At 38.8% G+C, this 18,431-nt stretch overlaps 1 protein-coding gene and 1 pseudogene across 3 annotated transcripts in view; both read right to left on the reverse strand.

Annotated features, from left to right (window-relative positions):
* PRKAA2 (protein kinase AMP-activated catalytic subunit alpha 2) overlaps positions 1-18,431 on the reverse strand; it is a 129,303-nt gene that overhangs the window by 67,626 nt on the left and 43,246 nt on the right. The window contains exon 2 of one of the 3 annotated variants that reach the window (XM_077149521.1): positions 15,628-15,769. The exons of 1 other annotated variant lie outside the window; for it this stretch is intronic. In XM_077149521.1, the coding sequence (XP_077005636.1) occupies positions 15,628-15,769 (142 nt within the window). Of the gene's footprint in view, positions 1-9,292; positions 9,299-15,627; positions 15,770-18,431 lie in introns of those variants that run through there. One more of the 3 variants, XM_077149523.1, reaches the window with a different exon arrangement.
* Positions 9,297-11,762, reverse strand: LOC143674174 (cyclin-dependent kinase 2-associated protein 1 pseudogene; annotated as a pseudogene).

The following is an 18,431-nucleotide window of genomic DNA, read 5'->3' on the forward strand; positions in this document are numbered from 1 at the left end:
TGGTAGGGCTAGTCTCTTACTGACATATTCTCTCAGCCTTTGTCTATGAAAATTTCAACCTCTCCCTCAGATTTGTTTTTTTTTTTGTACACTGTATGGCAGTGTCACATTTCATTATTTTTCCACCCCATTATTGCAGCGCCATTTGTTGAATTTTTGTTTGCTTGGGGAACTGTATGGTCCAGATTTCAAACTTGGGTTTCCCACATGGAAAGCGAGAATTCTACCACTGAACTACCCTTGAACCCCCTTCTCCCTCAGTTTTAAAGGACAATTTGACTGGGTACAGAATTCTTGGTTAGAAATCTTTCTCTTTCAGATCTTAAATATATCATACCACTGCCTTCTCACCTTGAGAGTGCCAGATGAGTAGTCTGAACTCAGTTTTACGTAGTTTCCCTTGTATGTAGTAGATTGTTTTTCTCTTACTGCTTCTAGGATTTACGGCTTCTCTTCAACATTTTAGAGACTGATCAGTATGTGTCTTGGGGTATTCTACTGGGAGTTTGTTTGGGCTTGATTTGCATATTCATGACTTTTATAAAGGTTGGGAAGTTTCCTCCCATTATATCCTCCACTAATCTTCCTAGCCCTTTACTCTTCTCTTCTCCTTTTGGGACACTGATGACTCTTGTATTTGTACACTTTGTTTTGTCCATCATTTCCGTGAGATACAATTCAAAATTTTCCATCTTTTTTGTCATTTCCTCTTTGTGTATTCAAAATCTTTTGCCCTGTTCTCTAGTTTGCTTATTCTTTCTTCTACCTCTTCAAATCTGCTGTTGTGTGTCTCTAATATATTTTTATTTGGTCTATAGCATCTATAATTTCTGTGATATCTGCTATTTTTCTATTTATTCTTTCAAATTTCTCTTTATGGTTTTCTAGTATCTTCTTGATCGCCTTTATGTCATCAGCCATCCTACTGTTTTTATTTTGTAGAGTTATATGAACATCTCTGATTAGCGTATTAGTTATGGTTATCTAGAGAAACAGAATCAACAGGGAACACTCGCAAATATAAAATTTATAAAAGGGTCTCACATGACTGGGGGAACGCAGAGTCCAAAATCCACAGGGCAGGCTGTGAAGCCAAAAATTCCGATGGAGGGTCTAGATGAACTCCCCAGGGGAGGATCACCAGCCGAAGCAGGAAGAGAGCCTGTCTCTTCTGAATCCTCCTTAAAAGGCTTCCAGTGATTAGACCAAGCATCACTCATTGCAGAAGACACTCCCCTTGGCTCATTACAAACGGAATCAGCTGTGGATGCAACTGACACGATCATGATTTAATTCTATGAAATGTCCTCATTGCAACAGACAGGCCAGAACTTGCCCAACCAAATGGGTGCCACTACCTGGCCAAGTTGACACATGAACCTGACCATGACAATTAGTTATTCCAAAGTCTATCTTCTCCAGTGTTTTAATTTGGTCATTAGACTGGGCTATAACTGTCCACATCTTCATATGGTTAGTGAGCTTCTGTTGTCTTTGCAGCATGTAAATATTTTGATAGTGTTACTCTGGAAGTTAATTTCCCTCAGTAAACTAAAGCTTTGCATTTGTTCCACTGTGGAACAGGATGCAGGGCATGGGGAGGGGTACAACAGTCAGTGACAGGTTGCAATGCAGCCATCTGCATGGGTCAGAAATGCTACACTGGTGCCTTTGAGCATGGGATGCAGGTCACAGGGTTGTGGAGGTGCAGTGAGGAGGTCATGGGGGCAAGGTGCAGCTCAGGCAGGCTTGGAGCAAAGGAGTAGGGTGTGGTGTGGGGGACACAGAGGTAGGGTATGGCAGGAGGCACACAGGAGTCCTAAGTGGATGTGCTAAGGCTGGTACATGGGCAAGACGTGGGTAGGTGGATGAAGCATGTGGGTCGTGGGTGTCAGGATGTGGGGTATAAGATACGAAAGTTGGGGCACAGGGAGGGCAGGATGTGAGTATGTCTTTGCACAGTGGGAAGGGTCCAGGGGGGCTGGGATGTGGATGCGCAAGTATGTAGAAGCAGGACACCGGTCTCGGAGGTTGCAGACGTGTGTCAGGGGGGTGATGACGGGCAAGGAGGGCCCTGGCATGGGTCTGAAGGTGCAGGGTGCGGGCAGAGGTGCCCGCTTGTGTAGGGTGGGGGCTATGTGGCACAGATGTGCATAAAAGTACCTGCCAAGAGTGAGAGAAGGACACTTGTGCTGTGGAGTGGGGCAACGGTGGCATGTGTTTGGGGCAGGGGAGGTGAGGTGTAGGGGTCAAGAGGTCAGTGCACAGATACATGGGTGCCCAGCAGGGAGAATGTGGCTATGCCAATATGTGGGTCTGGGGGTCAGGGCCCTGGTGTGCATGTGTGCAGAGTTCAGGGGCAGCAGAACAGAACTGTGTCTGCCTGGGTTGGGGGCAGGTATGGCCTGGATATGCAGATCAGCACTTGCCCAGAGCTGAGGTAGCATGGTGTGAGTGGGCCTGTGCACGTGTTTTGGGTATTGAATGCTGACATGCGCATGTGCATAGTTCAGCAGGGGTCAGGCAGGGTTGAGTGTCTGTATGGGCTGGATGCGGATGTGGCCCAGGTATGAAGGTGAGTGCCTGCAACCTGGATGCGCAGGTGACTGCGTGCAGGGAGCAGGGATGGGGAGAAGGGAGTTGAGAGGCTGGATGTGGGTATGCAGGAGTGGGGCAAGACTGTGCCCTTGCACAGGAGAGGTGTGTTGGGCTGGGACAAGCTTGAACACATGCGCAGGGCAGGGGTTTGTGGCAGGGATGTGTGGGGAGGGCATTTGGGAAGGGAGTACTTGGAGCACAGTTGGGGAGCAGGTGAAGGGTTTCAGGTGCATGGAGTATGAGGGAATCATGGGTCAAGGGGCAGGGGTGGCGTACATGAGGGTAGTGCTTTCAAGGAATGTGGCTTGGCTTACTTCCTTGTCTCAATCTCCCTGTCTGTGCACTCCTGACAGCTCTGGGCCTCCATTTGGAAATGGGCATACTAGGCTGTCTGCACTAGCTGGAAGGTCTCCGGTTCTCTGCATCTCAATTTTTCTCCTTTTTCAACCAGGGCCTCTCTATGTGGCACAGAAGACCCTCCCAGGTCACTTATACCCTGGAATTGTTCTCCTAGTTTTCTGTCACTTCTCTCTATATATTTAGGCTTTTTCATCCATTTTGAGTTAATTTTTGTAAATGATGTGACTTATGAGTCATCTTCACTTTTTTTTGCAAGTGAATAACCAGTCTTCCCAACCCCATTTGCAAAGAAGACTATTCTTTGCCAATTAAGAGAATTTGGTATTCTTTGTACTTTAGATTTGAGGGTTTATTTAATTTTCAAATATATCTGTTCTTATACTAGCACATAGTGTTTTGATTGCTGCAGCATTGTATTAAGTGTTAAATATCTGATGACTGTCTTATCTATTTCTGCAAAGAAGGCTGATGGAACTTTTCTTAGGATTGCATTGTATCTAAAAATCGCTGTGCAGAGCCATTCGATCCATGAACACCAAATATTCTTCCACTCACATCTTCTCTGATTCTGTCTAACAATGTTTCATAGTTTCCCATGAATAACTCCTTTAAATTCTTGGTTAAATTTATTCCAATATTTTATTCTTTTAGTTGTTCTTGTAAATAGATTTTTTCCCTTGGTTTCTTCTTTGGATTCTTCAGTATTAGCATACAGAAACACTACTGATTTAACATGTTGATCTTATACCATGCTCCTTTGCTGAACTCATTCATCAACTTTAGGAGCTTTGTTGTGAGTTGTTCAGGATTTTCTATGTATAGAATCATACCAACTGCAAATTAAGTTTTAGTTCTTCCTTTCCAATTTGGATGTCTTTTATTTATTTTTCTTGCCTAATTGCTCTAGCTAGAACTTTCAATACAATATTGAATAATGCGGTGACAGTGGGATTCCTTGCCTTGTTTCTGATCTTAAGGTAAGGTAAAGCTTAGTCTTTTACCAATGGGTATGATGTTAGTGGTAGATTTTTCACATGTCCCTTATCATGATGAGGAAGTTTCCTTCTATTCCTAGTTTTCTAAGTATTTTTCTCAAGAAGCAGTGCTGGATTTTGTCAAATGCCTTTTCTTCATCAATTGAGATTATTTTTTCCTTTTGTTCTAGAGATGTAGTATATTACATTAATTGATTTTATGTTGAACCAGCCTTACGTTGTCATGCCTCTGATAAATTCCACTTGATCACGGTTTAGAATTCTTTAATGCTGGAATTAAATTCTTTAGTGCTGCTGGATTCAGCTTAACATTTTTGTGTAGGACTTCTGCATCTATGTTCCTAAGGATATTGGTTTATAATTTTGTTTTCTTGTAGTATCTTTATCAGGCTTTGGGATTAGGTTGCTATTGCCTCATGAAATGTATTAGAGAGTGTCCCCTCCTCTTCTATTTTTTGGAAGAGTCTGAGAAGTACTGGTGTTAATTCTTTTTTGAATGTTGGTAAAAGTTACCAGTGGAGCTATCTGGGCTCTTCTGTACTGGGAAGTATTTGATTATTGATTCAGTCTCTTTAATAACTATTTGTCTGTTGAGGTCTGTTTCTTCTTGAGTTAGTGGAAGTAGTTTTTGCATTTCTAGAAATTTTTCTATTTTATCTAGGTGATCTACTTTGTGGCATAGAGTTCACAGTTTCCTCTTATAGTTCTTTTAATTTCTGTAGAATCAGTTGTAAATTCCTCACCCCTTTCATTTCTGATTTTAGTTATTTGCATCCTCCTTTTTTCTTTGCCACTCTACTTAAGGTTTATTGATTTGACATCATTTCAAAGGCCCAACCTTTGGTTTTGTGAATTCTCTCTACTGTTTTTATCCTCTTTCTAATCTTTGTTAATTCCTTCCTTTGCTTATTTTTGGGTTTAGTTTGCTCTTTTTTGAGTGTCTCTCCTTGTGAGCTTACATTACTGACTTGAGATCTTTTTTCTTTATTAATATAAGTACACATTTAGAACTACAAATTTCTCTCTTGGTACTGCCATTGCTGCATACCATAATTTTGATAGGATGCTGTGCTGGTTTGAAATTACATACCCCAGAAAAGCTTTATTCTTCTAATCCTGTTTCAATATTGTAGGGTGGGACCCTTAGATTAGATTGTTTCCTTGGAGATACAATTCACTCAACTGTGGGCACAACCTTTTGATTAGACGGAGCTATGACTGTGCCCATTTGAGGTATGTCTTGATTAATCTATTGAAGTCCTTTACAGAGGGAACCATTTTGGAGAGAATTCAGAGCCCAAAGAGCCAAAAGGTGACCCAGACGTTTGGAGTTGCAGAAAGTAAATGCCCCCACGGAAGCTGTCTGAAACCAGAAGCCAAAGGACCAGCAGACTCCAGACACATACCTTCCCCAGCTGACAGAGGTGCGCTGGGCCTATTAGTCATTCTTGAGTCAAGGTATATTTCCCTGGATACCTTAGTTTGGACATTTAATGGCCTTAGAACTATAACCTTGTAACCTAATAAATTACCTTTTCAAAAGCAATTTCATTTCTGGTATATTGCATTCCAGCAACTTTAACAAACCAAAACAGTTATCTTTTCTTTTCATTCCCCTCAGGATATTATCTAACTTTCCTTGTAATTTTTAATTTGAACATTGGTTGTTTGAGAGTATATTACTATGAATCTGGCCCTGGCAATGTGGAATCAATAATGCCATCCTGACCAAAAGGGGGAAAAGAAGTGTAACTAATAAGATTTCAGTGGCGGAGAGAGTTCAAATAGAGTCAAGAGGCTATTCTAGAGGTCACCCTTATGCAAGCTTCAGTTAGACACTGCTATATAACTTGCCAAACCCCAAATAAAACCATTCCTGCTGAGGCCAGAGCCCTCCTACAGAGATGCAGTGCAACTGCTGAACAAATGCCAATTTTGCTGGTGTTCTTCTGCATCAGGAGTTCTCATAAACCAAGAAAGGCACCAACCATGAAATCATCGTTAGATCCGATTCCTGAATTAATTGAAAAGGATGAAGAGTATGGTTTCATCATGAGAAATTATGCCTTGGACAATGATGTTGCATCTGCTAAAGCACTACATGAACCTTTGACTGCAAAGAATACACAACTGAATGATCCATTTCTAAAGCATTATGCAGTTCTGCTGAAGAAAGCTGGAAAGTCTGTCCTTTTCACTGAACCCCCTGAAAGCTTTGCATATTAAGCAAAGCAGCTAAAGGAATTAAAGGAAAGCCCTTTGTAAATGAGTAGGTACTACTTTGTTTTGTGTGTGATTCTGCATCTAAAATTTTATTTTTTAAAATGTATTTGAGAGGAAAAAATAAATAAGTGAAAAACTGAAAACAAACAAACAAAAAAACATTCCTGCCAATCTTAAAGAACACCTAGGGCATTATTCAATATTTCTCAATTTACTGAGACCTTTCTTTTGTGAGCTAACGTATGGCCTATCTGAGAAAATGATCCATGTGCACTAGAAATGTGTATTCTGCTGCTGTTGGGTGAAGTGTTCTATAAACGTGTTAGATCTCGTTGGTTTATAGTATTATTCAAGCCTTCTATTTCCCTGTTAACTTTGTTCTGTGTAGATGTTCTATCCATTATTTAAAGTGATATATTGAAGGCTCCTTTAATTAATGTAGAATTGTCTAATCCTCCTTTTAAATCTGTCAATATTTGCCCATATATTTTGGGACTCTGCCATTCAGTATAAATGATTTTATAATTATTTTGTCTTCTGGTTGAAGACCCCTTCATAAGTACATCATGCCTTTCTTTGTCCCTTATAACAGTTTTTGAGTTAAATTCTACTTTATCTGATATTTTAGTTTAGCTATCCTAGCTCTCTTTTGGTTACTATTCACATGGTATATATTTGTCCATCCTTTCAATTACTTATACCTTTGAATTTAAGATGAGTCTCCTGTATACAGCATACATTTGGGGTCATACTTCTCATCCATTCTGTAATCTTTGCCTTTTGACTTAAGAATTTAATCTATTCACACTTAAAAGTTACTACTGGTAATGCAGGACTTTCTTCTGCCATTTTGCTATTTGGGCCTCATTATATATTGTCTTATATATATTGTCCCTCAATTCTTCATTTAAAGCTTACTTTCATATTTTTTTATTGTACCATTTTGAGGCCCTTTTCATTTCTATCTAAATATATTTTTCATATATTTTCCTTGTGGTTACCATGGGGTTAAAATTTAATATTCTAAAGCTACAAAAATCATGTTTGACTTACAACCAATTTACCTTCAATAGCATATATATAAACTGTGTCTAAATCTCTCCTTCCCACCACCTTTTACTGTACTTGTTATGTTATATCTTTATACATTATTTGTCCAGAACCCTAGATTTACCATTACTTTTGATGCAATTGCATTTCAATACCTGTAAGAAGTAAGAAGTGGGTGTTACATATCAAAATATACAATACAATAGTACTGGCATTTATAATTACTTATATGGTTACTGTCCTGTTTTGAAACTGTTATGTACCCCAGAAAAGTCATACTCTTTTAATCCAACCTTGTGAGTGCAGACCTATCCCAGATGGGGCCTTTTGATTAGGTTGTTTCCATGAAGAGATGTTATCTACCCAGTTGCAGGTGGGACCTTTTGAGTAGGTAATTTCCATGGAGATATGACCCCACACATCCAGGGTGGGTCTTAATCAACCTAGCTGAGTCCTTTAAAAGAGAGACATTTTTGAGCATATACTTGGAGAGCTGACACAGAGAAGAGAGAGATGAAACCAAGTGACAGACATTTGGAGATGTTGAGGATGTGCACCCCAGGAGATGCCAGAAGCTGAGAAAGCAGTTTGAAACCAGAAGCCCAGAGAGAAGGGCCAGTAGACATTACTATGTGCCTTCCCATGTGTGCTTGTTTCAAAGGATTATGTATCCTAGCAAAGCCATGTTTTAATCCTAATCAATCTTATGGGGGCAACCATTTCTCTCAATCCCTATTCAATAAGATAAGTTGGAAAGCCGATTAAGTGATCTCCCTGGAGATGTGACTCACCCAATTGTGGGTATTCAAATTTTGAACAGAGGGAGATGTGACTCCACCCATTCCAAGTGGGTTTTGATTACTGGAATCCTTTAAAAGAGGAAGCATTTTTGGGGAAATCTTGAGAATGACAAGAGCAGCAGAAACATGAGAACTACAGAGTCTCCCAGCCAGTGACCTTTGGAGATGAAGGAGAATGCCCCTGGAGGAGCTTCATGAAGCAAGAGGCCTGGAGAGGAAGCTAGAACACATTGCCATGTTTGCCATGTGCCTTCCCAGTTGAGAGAGAAACCCTGAACTTCATCAGCCTTTCTTGAGTGAAGGTAACCTCTTGCTGGTGCCTTAATATGGACATTTTTATAGACATGCTTTAAATGGGACATCTTCTTGGTCTTAGAACTGTAAACTAACAACTCATTAAATTCCCCTTTTTAAAAGCCATTCTTTTCCTGGTATATTGCATTCCAGCAGCTAGCAAACTAGAATACCATGTGACAACAAATACCTGGATACAATCGGCTCTTTGTGAGTGATGGTATCTGCTTATTGATGCGTTAATTTGCCTATTTTCATGGCCTTAAAACTATAAATTTGTAACCTAAGAAATCCCCCTTATAAAAGTCAATCCATTTCTGGTATATTGCATTCTGGCAGCTTTAGCAAACCCAAACAGGTACTCTACCCAGATGTCTGTTTCTTTATGTCACTTTGATCCATGGTCTGATCTTTCGTTTCAGTCCAAAGAACTCCTTTTCATTGCTTCTAGAACAGGTATAATGATGACGACCTTCCACAGCTTTTGCTTATCTGGGAATGTCTTAATCTCTCCCTCTTTTTTTTTTTGTTAATGAAAATAAGCTTTATTACACCACCAAGATTCAAACAGTTTTAATCATTTTTTTCCGAGACATTTTGATCAATTTACAGGAAACACAGACTGAAATCTACATATAGTCTCTGTATGAAAATTTTGGGGGGTCCTTGTTAGGTATGATAGGTTGCTCTTTCTTTTGTATTTATAATCTGTGTATTTTTTAATTGACTTCAAAAGCACTAATAGCCATGCAAATGCTTAAGCAAAAAAGAAGTTATATTAAGCAGAATCTACACTGTATTGCCAAACTTGGGGCCGGCTAATAAGTAAAGCATGCTGTCAGTAGTTACTAAGAACAGAATCTTTAAAATTGTATTAGCTTATGAAAAGGAACAAAAGAACAATTTAGGTAACATGAGTGTATTCAAAAAAGAAGATGAAAGTGAGATACTGGTACCATGAAATCACACGACAGTTTGATAATAGGTAACTTTTCCAGTATTTTTTTTTTTAATCAATGCTTAAGGGAAAAAAACCCAGGTACTCCCTAACTATTTAAAACACAAATCTTAATCAATTGCAAAATCTATTCTCAAGCTTGAAGTCTAGGTCAGAGCCTACTAAACCACTGGAGGGAAACAGAGAGAAATAAAAACAAACAACATTCTGAAAACAAGAGTTTCACCTGAACAGGGGAGATGAACTGTAACTTCCTATTTTATTAAAGGGTGGAAAGCCTTCAAAGCTTATGAGGGGCTACGATCTCACATTTCTGGTTCTGCGTTTTGGTTCCGCCAAGCACTCCTAAACCAGTCCTCTAGCATCAATGATGCCTTGTTTTAGCCTCTCCGTGGCACTCTTGCTCCCTGTGTAGGTGGGGTCTGTTCTCTTTTACCAACTCTTTGATGCTGGCTAGCAACTTAGCATATTTACTTTGGGATACCTGGCTGTTCCCAGTTCCCTGGGTGTACCCAAGGGAGGGTAGCCCATAGTCACTCAGCAACCGGTAATACTAGGAGGATGTTGCCATGCTGGTGGAAGGAGAGTGGATACTCCAGCCACGTTGAGTGAGGCGGTGGGCACATGCACGTTCAAGTTTGGTTTGTAAAACATTCCCCCTGGTGGCAAGGCACACAGCAGTTGCAAAGTGCCTGTCCATATGCCCACCAGGTTTCTGTACACTTTTTGTTGCTGATGGCTCAGGTCACAGTAGCAAATATGGCATCTCTCTCATTTTTGAAAGACAGTCTTGCCAGATACAAAAATCTTGATTAGCAACTGTTTTCTTTCAGCACTTCCAATATTTAGTCCCACTGCCTTCTTGCCTTCATGGTTTATGATGAGGAATCGGCACTTAATCTTATGGACTCACTTGTACAGAACACACTGTTTTTGTCTTGCAGCTTTCAGAACTCTTTCCTTGTTCTTGGCATTCAACAGTTTGGCTATTTTGTGTCTGAATGTGATTCTCTTCAATTTTACCCCATTTCAGGTTTGCTAGGCTTCTTGTATGTGCATATCCATGTCTTTTGTTAAATTTCTGAAGTTTGCTCCCATTATTTCTTTGAATAGTCCTTATGCTCCTTTCACGATTTTCCTTCTGAGACTACCATATTGCATATATTAGCTTATTTACAGGAATCCAAATGTTCTTCTACACCCTATGAAACAGACTTTTTCTGCCCTTCTTGATGGTGCTCTGTTAAATGTCTTAAAGCTGGTAATCTTTTGCCCCAGGCTGCTTTGACTTCATTGCTTCTTACAGAGCTTTAGCTTTCTGCAAGCTGTTTCTTTCTGCATGGCAAGGACTGGGAAGGTGAGCCCAAGACAAGTTTCCTGGTTCAATCTTTCAGTCTGTTACCCGACAGCCTAACAACAATGTACAGGCACCCAGTATGTGCATAGGATTTACTGTGCTCACTCAGGAACTAGGACCCAAAATCAGAGCACAGGCTGGCTCTATACCATGTTGGGTGTTGGTGGGGAAGGGGCCAGCAAGGGTGTCTGAGATTCTCCTACCATTTTTAAAACTGTGTTTCCTTGATTCAGCCCTTTCCTAATTACTACAACCTTTTAAGTGTTTTCTGAAGTTTGAAGGATGATGGCTCCACCAGTGCATGCTAGTTGTTCAAAGATTCTGTGGGGAATGACACCCTGGAGTGACTTATACCACCATCTCGGTCCTTTTACATACTCTCGAATTTTGCTTATTCATCTCTTTTGCAAATAACACACAACTGAAAACCACCTCCTCTAAATTGGCAGTTACAGCTAGAGCCTGGTTAGGTTTCAATTTGATTTTTGTTTTCTATTGAAAGACTAAATAGCATGGTGTAACTCCAACCAAAAGTATATAATGTCTCTCTCTTTTGAGATAATAGTAGCAGCCACTGCTGAACAGAGCTTAAATTCACTAATGAACACTGAAATTTTAAATGCTGGCCAATTTGTACGTTATAATAATCAACTATGGTCTAAAGGAAATTCTTATCTAAAACTTCCTTCCTCAAAAACCCCACTGCCTCTGAAATGCAAGTCAGAGTAAACCACCAAATACTTTTCATGTTATGGTCATTAACCAATCTTCTTGCCAGTTCCCCCTCATTCTAACTTAATATCCTCTTCTACACTGCTATAGTTGTCATCATTTTTGGTGCTGATGATAGCCATATAGATTATCTGCCCCACACATAGCTTCTAAGTTCCTTGACCTCTTCATTTCTAATTATCTATTTCTCCACCACATATAGTTGCCTACTCCCCAGGTCACACACTACTGTTTAAGTCTCCAGTTGTGCACTGGACTCTCTCCTCACACCTACTAAAAGACTGATACCTACAATGAGAACCTCTATTTCCTACATCATCAATTTCTCCCTTTTGACTGGATCATTCCCTTCAGCATACAAGCATTCTATATCTCTATACCATCTTAAAAAACAGATTCTGTTTAGACTCCCTATCCCCTTCTAGTTATCACTTCTATTTTTCTCTTCTCCTTTGTAATTGAATTCCTGAATCATCTAGTTACTAACTCCACTTCTTCATCTTATATTCTCTTCTAAACCTGTCAAATCAGGTTTTCACCCCTACTATTCCAATAAACCAGTTCATTTCAAAGACACCAGAAATCTCTTCCATGCCAAATCTAATAGTCAATTCTTAATATTCATCTTACTCAATATTTAAGAATATAAGGAACCTTATATATTATATATTTAAGAATATAAGGAACCAGATTCTTCTGGTTCCCCCACCACCACCACCACACAGGATATTCCTTTTCATTCTCCTTTGTTGGTTCCTCCTCATCTCCCAGTCTTCTCAGTGTCCTAGTGTCCTAGTGCTCAGTCTTTGGACCTCTTCTTTATCTATACTCACTTCTGTGGTGATCTCATCCAGTTTAGGACTTTAAATATCTTAAATACCATCTATATACTTATTACTTCCAAATTTATCTCTCTAGATTGTACCTTTCTCCTCTGAATGCCAGACTCACATATTCAACAGCCTACTTACATCTCTACTTGGATGTCTAATGAATATCATAAGTATACTTTAGCAAGTAGTTAAAAACAGATGTTAAAGTTTGGTATGGGTTACAGTGCCATGATTTTTTTTTTCTTCTAGCTGTTCCAAGACACTGGAGACCAACAGAAATATCAACATGATACAGCAGTCATACTCATTTGCTAAATCCTATCCTCTCTGTTATACTCTTCCTTCTCTTTAAATAACATATATACATAAAAGCAATAAAGTTCAAAGTTTTGAGATGTGATTCCACCTATTCCAGGTGGGTCTTGATTAGTTTAATGGAATCCTTTAAAAGAGGAAACATTTTGTAGAGACCAGAGCAGACACAGATGATGATACTTTGCGAACAGATACATGGATATCTAGAGATGTTTGGAGCCCAGCAGACATTGCCGTGAGTTGATAAGCAAGCCAAAACCTGGAGAGAGGTAAGGGAAACCAAGAGAAGAAAGCCAGCCCCAGAAAAGCGAAGCGAAGAACCCCCACAGGAATAGTGGCTAACAGCAACAGAGCCCAAAAGGGGCCTATTGTAGAGGGTCTTAGATTGTAAGCTCTTACAGCAGTCAGATATATTCAGGAGTTTTAAATGTTATTTCTGAATTCTGAGATATTGAGTTGTTTGTACATAACCTGGTCATTCCCAGAAACTTTGGGTATCTATGTGACATTTGAGTCTCAGAGTTAGAACTCTGAAGCTATGAAAGTAAGCATCACCCCGCTGTTTAATATAGCAACTGTTAAAAAAGTTGAAAAAGTGATCAAACTTCAACTGCAGATATGAATGAGGCTGATCTGGGTAGGAGTAAGGTAAATCAGAATACAGGGTAAAGGATGATATGGTCCACATTTTAAAACTTCAAGTTCTATGTGAGATCAAAAGGAGAGATGTTTATTTGGTACAAAATTTCTATTTCAGGTAGCACATTACCTAATCTAAACTTGTATGGTCAGTTTAGTTGAATACCATAAGTACACAGAATATTGAATAGGGTGTGAGATCTTATTGGTTTGTACAGGTTAGTGTGATGCCCTGATATACAGCAGAGTAATTTGGACAGTCCCTTGGGGGAATGGAAAGAAAGGAGGAAATTGTCAACTTACCCATCTGTGGTATTCCTGATACTTTCACAAGTACCAGGAACAGCCAAATCAATAGGCTGAGCCCTTGATCTTGGGGTTCATTCCTATGAAGCTTATTCCTACAAAGGAGAAGCTAAGCCTACTTATAATTAAGTCTAAGAGTTAGTCCCAAAGAACCTCTTTTGTTGTTCAGATGTGGCCCCTCTCTCTAAACCAATGCAGCAGGTGAACTCACTGCCTTCCCCCAGGGCTGTAAATCTCCCTGGCAACATGGGACAGAACTCCCATGATGAGCCAGCATCTGGCATCATGCAATCGAGAAAGTCTTTGTGACCAAAAGGGGGAAGAGAGAAATAAGACAAAATAGTTTCAGTGACTGAGAGATCTCAAACAGAGTCAAGAGGTTATCCCGAAGGTTATTCTTATGCATTATACAGATATCCCTTTTAATTTATGGTGCATTGAGTGGCTAGAAAGAAGTACCTGAAACTGCTAAACTGTGTTCTGGTAGCCTTAACTCTTGAATATGATTGTCTAATTATATAGCTTTTACAATGTGACTGTGTGATTGTGAAAACCTGTGTCTGATTCTCCTTTTATCTAGGGTATGGACAGATGAGTAAAAGAAAAAATAAATAAGGATAAAAAATAAAATAATGGGGGGCATAAAGGGCAAAAATTAGGTAGACTGAAATACTAGTGGTCAATGACAGGGAGGGGTAAGCGGTAAGAGATGTATAAGTTTTTTCTTTTAATTTCTTTTTCTGGAGTGATACAAATGTTCTAAAATGGTCATCATGATGAATACACAACTATGTGATGATACCGTGAGTCCATGTATAGACTGTTATGTGTGTGAAGATTTCTCAGTTAAAAAACAAAAGGTCAAACCTACAACTGGGCGTGCCACATTTCTGCGGAGATAATCTAATCAGAAGTTTCCACCCTGCAATGTTGAAACAGGATTAAAATAAATGGCTGCCCTGTAAGATCAGATCAGGATTAAAACATGGCTTTCCTGAGGTACATAATAGATTCAAACTAGCACACCATGTAAAAAGCTATTCCAACATGCTTGGTATTTGCAAACCACAGAACCCCACTTCTCTGGTACCAAAATCTGTTTTGGTTTGTTAAAGTTGCTGGAATGCAATATACCAGAAATGGACTGGCTGTTACAAAGGGGATTTATTAAGTTACATGTTTATAGTTCTAAGGCCATGAAAATGTACAAATTAAGGCATCAGCAAGAGCATAACTTCAACTTTGCCGAGCATGATCACTTTTCTCTGTCAATGGAAAGTCACATAGCAATGACTGCTGCTCCTTTTCCCCTCGGTTTCATCACTTTCAGCTCCTAGTCCAGAGGCCTCCTCTCTGAGATTCTGTGGGCCCTCACTTAACTTCTCCAGGGCAAACTCTGGATTTCATCTCTTAATTTAGCATCTCCAAGCATCTCTGTCTTGGTTTCATTTCTCTGCTCTCTGTGTTGGTTCTGAGCTCTATCCCTCTGTGAGCTCTTTTAAGGACTCCAGTAAACTAAGACCCACCTTGAATGGGTGGGGGTCACATCTCCATTTAATCAAATGGTCACATCGCCATGGAAACAACCTTATCAAAAGATCCCACCCTGCAATGGGTCTGCCCTATTATAAGGGTGGATTACAATTAAAAGGACATGGCTTTTCTGGGGTACACAACAGTTTCAAACCAGCATAGGCTTCCAAAAAGCTTTACTATTAGTAATTAGTATTAGTAATTAGTAATACCTACAATTCTACAAGTAGCATACTATGTGGGATAATCTTTAACAGTTCTTTTCTACATTTTCCAAAAAGAAAACAGCCTGATATGTTAAATGAAAAAATGACTTAAAAAAAATTACAAAATGAGCCTAGGAATCTAAAGTCCTAGCTAACCTTTAAAGTGAATACTGAGATTAAGAGTCAATTCTGAAATCTGAGTTTATCACTTGAATATAATATCAATTTTCAAATAACTAAATCAAAAGTGTGCATAAAAGCATGGATTTTAGATGAATTTACATTTGCTGAATATGAATATTAAAAATATATTTTTTTCAAAATTATTAATGAATTGGTTTAACTAAATAACCAATTATTTCCAAATTCATAAAAAAATATATCTAAGACAGTTTTCTTGTTTGTGCTATCCGGTAAAAAATACTTACAGTTTGATAATATGAGGATGACGAAAGAGTTTTAGATTTTGAATTTCTCGCTTTATTTTTCCAACAACATCTAAACTGCGAATCTTCTGTCTATTTAAGATTTTAACTGCCACTTTATGGCCTGTCAATTGATGTTCTCCAACTAAAGAAAAAAAGGGAAAAGTTTGCTGTAGTAATGGAAACATAATCATCTATTAATGTTTCTTCCCATTGCATCCCAAAATTTCTCTATTCACATATACTGCTTTTAACGCTTATTGCACAGAACTGAAATTATCTTTTTTCATTTCTGTTCTTCTGCTAGAGTAAATACTCCGTGGGACAGAAACTCAATTGTAGTAATCTCTCTACTTCAGCACCTAGCACCGAGATGTTTGCTAAATATTTGTGGAAAGAAATAACGAATTCTAGATTCTCCCATAAAAAATATAATAAAATTTGGTATAACTTTTGGACAGAATAGAATTCACTATTTTATTGATCTCTTTATTTCTCCTCTTCTGCTGAATGACTGAGAGCATAAATGACTCCAAAGATAAACTAAAAATTTAGGACTAGTTTCCTTACTATTTCATCAGAAAACCCATAGTAGCCCTTTGTATTTGCCTTTTCACAAGGCCATCCTGTTTCCCCTTTCTGATGGGATCTCCACCTCTATCAAACCCTCACATCATATTTATAAAATTTATATACATTTACCATTATTAGGTTATTATAAGCATGTGTATATGTGACAAATAATATGACATGAGTTATTAGTTTATATCTTCCTTGAATAAGACACAGTTAATATTCATCTGAATCTCCCAGGAAGTGCGTAGCACATTATTCTGTAAACAGTAAATGCTAATAAATATATGTTGCACTAAATGAAACAATAAACCCTCCCCTTTCATATAACATATTCATGATATTCACACTAATAGTGATATATTTAACACTGTACTGTAGCACAGGTGAAAAAATCCCAGATTGAGGGGATATAATCCTCAAAACATCTATTCAACCTCTGGCTCCTTTCAGTAAACTCACCTTCTATTTCATTGGTAAAAATGAAGCCACCATTAAAAGTCATTTCCCTTATCTTCTTAGACCTCCATCTTAAACTTACTTATACCCACATATCTCTTTCCTCCAGTCTCAGAGGACGCTGTAGCTCTCCTCTTGTTCAAGGCCAGTCTCATCAATGTGTGCTCTTGTACTCATTTTGTACACTCTTCTTAATTTGATCATTTCCTTTTCTAACAGCTACTTCTGCTTGAGCTATAAACATGTCCAAGTCTCTCACATAAACCTCAACACTTCCATTTATCCTGTATCCTCTTCTATTTTCCAACATTTGTTACATTAAAATTTCTCAAAAGAGTAGTCTGAATTTATAGTCTATCAACATCTCTAAACTCACTGCTATCTAACTTCTGCCTCTACCCCTTTACTGAAACCAAAGGGTCACCAAAGACCCATTATAAACCCATGTATACTTCTCAGTTTTCAGCTTACTGTAATTCCTGCTGTATTGGACACTACTGATTACTCCCTCTTTTGATTGGCACTATTCTCTCCTAGCTGGTTCTCTTACTAACTCTCAGATGTTCTCCTTCATGGCATCCAGATCCTCCACCTACTTATTAAAGGTTAGTATCCCTAGTTTTCAACCTAAGCTCAAGGTATTCTTAAGTTATATCATTCGTTGCTCAGTTTTAATTACAATCAATATGCCAATGACTACACCCCCTCCTTCAAATCCATGTACCCCAAGATTAATATACCACAACATCTCAAATTCAACAACACGTTTAAAACTAAACTCACCAATCTCCTCTCCAACCAAACATATATCATCTGTTTCACTTGGTGACACACAGTCTATGTGCTAGAAACCAAGAAGCCAGATGATGCTATCTCCTACAAATTTCTTGGAGTCAGGATTCAGCTCATTATAACAAATATGTTATTAACGATAAAAATGACATTATGTATTTATTATGTAGCAAGCATTATTCCAAGTAATAGTTGCCCAGCTCATTCAACCTTACATCAACCTTATGAAGTATTATTATCCTCCATGTACAAAGAAGTTAAATAATTAGTCCACATTCACATTGTAAGTAGTGGCACACGTGATCCCAAGCAGTCTGACTTCAGAACTAGCATGTTTAACCACAACAGAATAATCCCCACATAAGAGCAAGCCAAACATTAATTGTACTGATTTGAGAAAAACTGAGCTCCCTAATACTAGAAATTATTTACCTTAACAACTTTCTCAAGCAGTAAATCATTGTATTAGTTGTTAGGCTGCCAGAATGCAATATACCAGAAATAGAACAGCTTTTTAAAAAGGAATTTATTTTTTCTAAATTAGTGAAAGTGTTCAAATTAAGGCACTAACAAGAGGTTATCTTCACTCTAGGAAAACTGATGCCATCCAGAACATCTCTTTCAGCTGGGAAGGCCCATGGCTGGTGTCTGCTGGTTCTTCTTCCCAGTTCACTGCTTCCAGCTTGTGATGCCAGTAGTTCCTCTCTAAGCGTCTTGTGGGTCTTCGCTCACAACTTTGGGACACACTTCTGGGTTTGGGCTTGCTTAGCATGTCATGGGAAGGCACATGGTGATGTCTGTTGGGCTCTACCCGTGTCTAGGCATCTTCTCTCTCTGTGGGTACCCCAAGCATCTCCAAACATCCATGTCTCTGAAGTAACTGTTCTCCAAGTCTCTGCCTCTGCTCTGAGTCTTCTACAAAATGTTTCCTCTTTTAAAAGACACCAATAAACTAATGAAGTCCCCCCTGAATGGGCAGAGCC

Source organism: Tamandua tetradactyla, chromosome 2 (genome assembly GCF_023851605.1).
Source record: "Tamandua tetradactyla isolate mTamTet1 chromosome 2, mTamTet1.pri, whole genome shotgun sequence".
NCBI lineage: Eukaryota > Metazoa > Chordata > Mammalia > Pilosa > Myrmecophagidae > Tamandua > Tamandua tetradactyla.